This window comes from Zingiber officinale, chromosome 3A (assembly GCF_018446385.1).
Source record: "Zingiber officinale cultivar Zhangliang chromosome 3A, Zo_v1.1, whole genome shotgun sequence".
NCBI lineage: Eukaryota > Viridiplantae > Streptophyta > Magnoliopsida > Zingiberales > Zingiberaceae > Zingiber > Zingiber officinale.
Genome location: NC_055990.1, coordinates 54,139,622 through 54,148,008, shown reverse-complemented (window position 1 = coordinate 54,148,008; position 8,387 = coordinate 54,139,622). Strand labels below are relative to the sequence as shown.

General features: G+C 35.4%; 1 protein-coding gene across 1 annotated transcript; it reads right to left on the bottom strand.

Moving 5' to 3' along the window:
- Nucleotides 1-732: 732 nt before the first annotated feature.
- LOC122050423 lies at nucleotides 733-1,347 on the bottom strand. Its single transcript, XM_042611326.1, has one exon. The coding sequence runs from the start codon at nucleotides 1,345-1,347 to the stop codon at nucleotides 733-735; it is 615 nt and encodes a 204-aa protein (XP_042467260.1).
- Nucleotides 1,348-8,387: the final 7,040 nt, after the last annotated feature.

The following is an 8,387-nucleotide window of genomic DNA, read 5'->3' as shown; positions in this document are numbered from 1 at the left end:
TTTATCTTTAATTCATAATTCATTTAAGATTTTTTTAAAAAAAAATATAGTAAACGCAAGGAAAGTGGATCTTAGTTAATTTAATTATTTCATTAATTAACTTAATGTATAAAAATTAATTCATTTTCAAGTTTTTTCAATAAAATTACAACTAGATTCTCTGGTTTAGAGAAAAATAGATTATGAGATTGGACTATTTATAATTATGATTAAATTATAGTTGCTATTCAATTGTAAATAGTTATGATTTCTTCCTGGGTTCATCATCTCATCTAGGTTATAGTTTGAGTCGAGACGGATAACCTAAGGTCACTCGGAGGCTGTCCCTGCTCGGCACTTGACAGTCTGGCCACTTGCCCACCGTCGACGATTTCCGATAATCTCCAAACTATAATCTAGAGGACGATAAATCTTAAAAAAAAATCTTAATAAATTATGATCCAATTCACAACTACTATTCAAACTATCATTATAAGAGGTTCATCCTTAATCTATTGCTTATTTAATGAATCAGGAATCTGCCCTTTTCAAACCGCTAAACTGATTCTCAAATCAGATATATTATGCATAAAATAACTTGAATATTAAAATGCTTGAATAATTAATAAGACATAAACTTGAAATTTTATTTAAATTCCTGTATTTTATTCAAAATTTATCAATATATTTATGGGTTTTAAAATTTATTTTCCAAAATCATATTCTCATAGAAATTTATATGAGCGACCGCCGTTAAACTCGATCCGGCGTCGCCGTGGCGGCGCACTGCTGCAGGCGCAACTGCTCGTAGAACCGCCGAATGAACGCCTCCGCCTCCCGATCCACACGGTCGCTGTCCTTCTCCTCCTCCTCCTCCACCTCGTCCTCCGTCTCCGGAAACGGCGAGTCCGTTACTCTCAGTTGTGGCGGCGCCGGGCTCCTCTGGTTCCATCCTGCAGGCACAGGCGACGCCGATCCCAGCACCTCGAGCTCCTTCGCCAGAGCAGCGGCCAGGTGGACGTCGAGGGCGAAGTCTTGTTGCCGGCCGCGCCGACTACTCTTGAGTTGCTTAGCAGCGGACAGGAAGGAGAAGGCAGGGGAGGGGGTGTTGGCGCAGCTGAACTCCACGTCTCCAGGGTCGTAGAAGGAGATCAGGTCCGACAGGCTGGTGATGTCGGCGCTGGAGAGATGGTGGCGGCGGCGGTGGAGGAGGAGTGAGTTGGTAAGTGCTTTCCCGGCGAGCTTGCCGCGCCTGAGGAGGAGGTGGAGGTGGATCGTGAGCTTGGGCTTGCTGATCAAGCCCTTGCGGATCATGAAGTAGACGGCTCGTATCATGTGGCAAATCCGCTTCGCCACCGACGGATCCATTGATAAAATTCCAGGAAAGGATTGAATGCGGAGGAGGAAGGTTTCAGGAAGAGAAGAGATTGCTCTGTTCCTTCAGCTGCCGGATGAGCAGGGGAAGACGAAGGAAGAAGGTATATAAAGAGCGAGATCGGGTGGTGTAATTACTTGAATGACCTCATGATTCTTCGAAATATCGAGCGCGCAAATCCACGGAGATTTCCATGAAGCACTCTTTTGACAATCATCACACTCATTCTTTATCAATTAGTTAAGTGTGAAATATTTATTACTTATCATTAATGATTATATATTTCTATATTGATATAGACCTGTTTAAAATTGTGAAATTTTTAAAAGTTAAATTTAACTTTTAGATTTATTTAAAGGGCGTATTTATTTCTCATGTCACCTCTCCCATCAGTTACGTAGTGTTGTAGTTCAAAAAATACCACCACTGTAGTGCTGAATTTCAAAAAATAATATTATTATAATGCTGATTTTTAAAAATTAATGTTAATTTTAAAATTTATATAATATCAAATTGATGTTGATTTTTAAAATATAACACTACAGTAATATTGTTCAACATCACAATTGTGTTATTCTTTAAATGCAACATCACAGTAATTGACAGAATAGGTAAAATAGAAAATAAGTATGTTTTTTTTTATAAGTTTGAAAGTTATGTGCGCCTTTTGAGAATTGACGTTGGAATAGCTTAGTTGGTAGAGTAAAGGTGGATCGGAATATATTTTCTTTAATAGTATAGAACATATAAGTACTAATCTAGATGTATAAATATATATTCCCTCATATGTATAGATGTGATAAAGAATAAAATGAAATTATAATGTCATCTGCTTTTTCTTACTTATTTCATTCTACTGTATTTTCTTTCATTTCTTAATTTTATATGTTAATAATTTTAAATGTTCTTTGATTAGTTTAAATTGAATTAAGTTAATAGTTTTAATTTAGTTTTCGTTGTGAGCAATTATTATACTTGATTTGGTTTGCCGAAATTAAGATAAAATAAGTAATTGTCATAACTTAGTTTGAATCAATCGGTTCCCTTTTAGACTTATTACACTCCCTTTTAAATGCGCCTATTTAATTTTTGTCCACAATTAAAATGATTTAAGTTTGAACGAGTAAGGTCATCATATCCAATGGATTGAGTATAAATTAATAAGTTAGGTCATGAACCCTATTTTCATTATAAAGTTAAGATATTTATACATTAATAAAAAGTTTATATATAAAATAATTATCTTAATCAAACTGGTTTAAAATCGGATTTGGTCTTTTTTATGCACCACAGATGCCATGCACAATTGCCCACTCATCTTAATTATGTTCTTCAGGAATATAAACAACATGGCCAATTAGTTTCATACTTTAAGGAAGAAAAGTTGAAAGCACCATAATTAGGTTGGTCTACGAGCTGGAAAAGTAATTAAAAGTTTGTAATAATTAAAAAAACACTAATGGCCAAGGGATGGACTTTGTAGGTTAGTGCATAACCTGATGGAACTTCATCTTTCTTGTCTTTATCTTTCTTTCTTGCTGCATAGGTACTCTACGTTCCAAAGCAAAGTTTCAGATTTATATAACTTTTACTTATTTATTTATTTATTTATTTATTTATTTATAATCACTCATTGTGCAAAAAGGTGGGTCCCGCCGCCCAGCGGCCCCCTAGGCCTGGCCCCACAGGGATCCTAGGAGGAGGTAAATCAGCGGTGAATACTGGCCCGGGTAAAGCGTGGTGTCTCCAGAATTTAACACAGCCGGCCCAGATTATTCATCCAGTGCGCGTCCGTGGACCTTCGACCCTACAACTCATTGTGCAAGGATGCCACGCCTTAACCGGTTGATCCAGCCCGCAGGGGCTTATTTATAATCACTCGTGAATGTACGATCGGTGTGCATAGAAATTGAAAAAGGCAAGAGTATAATAATTCAGGAGTTATTTGGTTCGGAGTCTTCGACAACTCCTATTTTTAGAATCATGATTTTTCGGATCGTATCGATTGACAATCCATTATAATCTTATTCCTGAATCATCGAAAGAGAGAATTGAGTACAAATAGAAAAACGAGGACAAGTATAGTAAACTACACTTTCCTTTATGCAGAAATTAAGTAAAAACAACAGCTTCATTGCCCAACACTTTGGAAGATGATCGGATCGAGTTTGGTGTTGGATGACTTCTCAATAGTAGTTGTGCGTAGCAGTGTCGTAGTATAACAGTAACACAAAGTCAGAACAGTCGGAGCGTCAAACGATTGCGTAGAAGCTTGTAGAAGAGTTGTGAAAAAAAAACTCTAGCCGAGGCTCTCTTTTATTGAGCATTGGAGGTGCCTCCAATACCACTAGAGGTGTTTTCAACCCTCAAAATTTTATCCCGAGAACTCTGCTTTTTATCGTCGTCTTCAATATTATTTAACCGAAGACACCTTTAAAACTCTCCGAGGTGCCTTCAGCGTCTAGCTTCAAGGTGCCTTCCTTCGCATGGAAGGCGCCTCCATGCCCTTCTCACAGGGCCTTCGACCAAGCCTTCGAGGCATCTCTACAAGCACATGAGACACCTGAGTACTATTTACTCGAAACTTTTTGTCCATTCTTACTCTTGCAAAATATATTAAGTTAATAGAAAAATATTTAACCTGCAAAATAAAGTTAGCACAATTTATAAAATAACAGTAGTATTAATTAGACATTGTTTGTTCAAGACCAGGATCTAATCAAGGTCTCAGTTTAGAGATCCAAAATAGACTTAAATTGAACCTATACCTAATTAAAGTTCCTAATTGAGACTCGTCCTCACTAGAACTCTCTCCAACAGTGACTTACCTTACCATGCAGAATCGCTTGACTCTACCTTAGTCCTCCAGGTCTTTTCACTAGTTGTCAGGTCCTAGACCCAACTGGATTTCGGCCAGCTGTCAGGTCCTGTAGATCCAACTGAACTTCCCGCCAAAAATCGGGTCACTTCTTGTCCAATCTGGACTTCTACACTAGCTATCAGGTCATCCAAACCTATCTGGATTTCAATCTAGTGTCATACCAGTCAAGTCCTGTACACTTGGTAGAAAGATTAGATCACAATACATCTAACTTTAATTCACTTGTCATTTATCAAAACTTAGATTTGAGCATTGAAACTAACTGCACCAATAACTAACACTACCACTCATAAATTTTTAAAACACCTCTAATTTGAAAAATATTAATTTTAAAAATTTTAAAATAGTATAAATCTATTAATGAATTTTATCCGAAATTAACTAATAAATCGAAAGAACTTGATATCACATTAAACCATAATAAATAAACTTCTAAAAGTCTTCTTAATAGATAGAAAGCACATTAATGTATTGACGCCCTCAAACTTAAATTTAATAATATAAATTAAGAGCAATGTATTTTAAACTTGTAAAGATTTGATAAAATTTATCACAAAGTTAATAGAAGACTTAGGACAATGATATGTACTGATCAATATTATCAATGAGTTCTCATACCTCCTCTAATTTGAAATATATCAAATTTTGAATTTTTAAATAGTATAGATCCATGGTTAGTTTTGTCTGAAATTAACTGGTGGATTTAAAGAATTCTGAATCATTTCAAATCAAAATTAATAATCAATCTAGAGAACTCCAAATCAAACTCAATGTACGCTTACAAACCTCCTTAATGTGAAATTGTTGATTAAACTTAGAGAACTTCGAATCCTTTCAAATAAAAGGAAACTACAAACCTTCTTAATATATTCTATGTCCTCATATTTAGAACAATGAATTTTTAAATGGATAGATTAAAAATTTAAATTTATATATATATATAAAACAAAAATATGTTAGGTATTTTTGAAGTTACGAAGGTCAGATAAGTGAAATACATAATACTAATTAAAACACCGGTTTAGAGGGGGGGCGGATTCTCTGGTCCGTAAAGACTAGATCAATCCATGGTCCAACCTTTGTATTGGTGGAGGGCAACGACCCTCCACCTGTTAACAGACAGGATTACCTCCCATCAATTTCCTTGTCCCGATCCAAAAGCGGACCAGGACAAAGGGATCAGAAGATCCGGTCTCGATTTAGAAGAGTACTTAGGATTAGAAAAAACTGATTAGGACGTCTTTTGATAATAAATAAAATAGGAGCATACTTTTGATAATTTGAAGCTTTTATAATTTTTGCTCCAAGGAAATATTAATGAAGTTCTGCGAAAGTTGATTTATGAAAGGAATAAAATTTCAAGGTTTTGAAAATGCCACAAAAGGCAGTAGGTGAACACCTTATTACAAATTGATTTTTTCTTTTATTATTTTTATTCATCGGAATCCTCTAGTCATGTCTGTCCTGATTCCATTTTAAAAAAGGATAATGATTAAAAGAATTAAATGGTTCCCACCTATTTAATGGATCGAACCATTAAATCCCTTTAATTATTACAATAGATTAAGACCTGATCCGCTAATTAAATGCTAGCAGAAAGAATGCTTTAAAAAACATCAACAAAAGATGGTAGCTCAAAGTTATGGACAGAAATAGAAGGGCGTCCATTATATATTTTATATCAAAAATATTTTTTATTTCAACGTTGGTATAACAACTACATGTACCCACAGCTACTCATCAAAAATCAATTATTTTATTTTAATCAAAATTATTATATATAAAATATTATTATATTAAAATATCATTTATCAAATTTGAAAAATAAATTTAAGTCGATCAAAATAGTTTTAAAACAATGATAGCAAGTTAGAAACTACTAACACTACTAGAAAAACGATTTTCAACTACCAATATATTAATAACAGTATCAAATATCGTCATTAGTGATGATACAATAATGATGAGATTTAGTGTCTATTATTGATGTATACGAATTAACGATAGTATTTATTTATATCGATACTTTGTCATTAACGACTGTGTTTGTTATTTTGATAGTTAATATCATACCTTTAACGACGGGATTTTCTTTTCGTTATTGCAAGATCTTTAACGATGAGATTTTCTCTTCTTGTTATTGCAATATTCTAACAAGTTCAGAAAAAAAAATTCTAACAAAAACTGATGTAGCGGATACTATCGACTCTATTTATTCGCACGTTAATATTAGAAGCGACATAAAAATAGTATTAACTAAATAAGACACCTAAATAAACCAAATATCTTATTTGCAAGACAAAAATACCAAAAAAATAAGAAAATACAAAAATTACTAAAAATAGTAAAAAAAATTATTCGAAGGCTCTGAAAATGACCTAAATGATACTTTTGGGGGCCCAAACTTGGTAGTTATGAGTTTTCCAGTAATAAATGTAGATTTTTGAAATATGCATGCATGAGTGCTGACATGGTCGGATTCCGAATCCCGAGTCAAAAGTTATGTCCTTCGAAAGATTGCTCTATTGAATTGTATAAAAAACTCAAAGACATAAAACTATCTCCTAATCCAACAGTTGAGATGGTTTGAAGTTCTTTTGACTTAAATCAAACCAAAGACACAAAACTATCTCCTGGTCCAATGGTTGAGATGGTCTGAATCTTTTGACTCAAGTCAAATAAAAGACACCAAACTATCTCCTAATCCAATGGTTGAGATGCTCTAAATCTTTTGACTCAAATCAAATAAAATGATATATGCATCAAACCCTTAATCTGACCCTCGTAACACTTACATGCGTCAAAAAACCCATCCACGTCTGCATATTTGCACACGCATTCACACACGACTCTTTACCTTCCTTGTAGTTCTACCGTCGAGCTTGAGAGATCGACAGGTCCGCAGAAAGCAAGGAAACCCTATCCCTACAACAACTTTGAGCACCTTCTCTACAGTTCCATGTCCCCTTCTATCTCTAGGGATTTGAGCACACAACGACGGCTCCTCACCTTCCTTGTAGTTCCATTGTCGCAGAGAAGATCAAGAGATTGATAGTTCGGCCACAATCTCCAAGCTCCTATTCCAGGTGAGATATTTTGCTTCCTTCCCTTCTATTTCCTCTTTGTTTTCTATGGCATGGATCCTTAGAATCTAATTACTTGAATATATACACAAATAACAAAGATCCAAAAACAATAGCCACCTTAGGTGATCTAATCAGTTGTATTTTCTCTTCGTGTTATATGGATGGTCCTTAGATATAGATTACTTAAATGATTATATGCATTTTTTTTTGGGATGGGATTCACTTGGCAAATATATGGGTATATATATCTTTGTAATTTTGGTATGAGTGGCTAAATGAATCCATCTGTATTATGCACTTCCCATTTCACCATCTAATTATTATCTGACTGGGAATTATGATGTTGCAATAATGCTTTTAGTACCTTGTGTTAGAATAACGACGTCCCATCCAATCTGATTTTGTCTAAAAAAGAGGAAGATGGTGCGTTGGTTAGGTGGCTTCATTGTTGACCATGAGAGGACTCTGAGCTAGAAGAAGATGACACCGAGTGATATTTTCTGTGCACACCACAAAGACAGCAAATAGAAAAGTTAGAGCGAGAACTAGGGAGGGGGTCCCTAGCGCAGGCATTCCAACGATCAAGTCAAAATATTAGCAACGACAAAAATTGTGGAAGAAGATGAACAGTAGAATAATAATGTCGATGCATATGTGCATGTATGAGTGTTTGTATGCGTACATGGCCAACAAAGGGGACTCCTCTTTTTATACTGACTCTCATAACCTTTGTAATAAATAAACATCAGAGAATGTTGGGCGTCGGAGTATGTCAGGCAACCGAGGATGTACGACAACTCTCTATTAGGCAAAAAGAAGGTTCCGGGATGTGTATATGTGTTAGAGAAGTGAAATATTTCCTGATGAGTAGTCGTTATTCTCTGATAGATAGTTACAATTCTTTAACAATACTGTCTCCTAGAGGAGATCCGACTAGCTCTGGGGCCAGGTAGATATATGTTGAGAGCCACGCCTAGGAGAAATGAGGAACTGAGCTCTGGAGGTCCGATCGACTCTGGGGTCGGGTGGATATATGTTGGGAGCCACGCCCAGGAGAGATGAGGAA

Bases quoted from the DNA above. Each gene is read 5' to 3' on its own strand.
- LOC122050423 (XM_042611326.1), bottom strand. From the start codon at position 1,347: ATGGATCCGTCGGTGGCGAAGCGGATTTGCCACATGATACGAGCCGTC.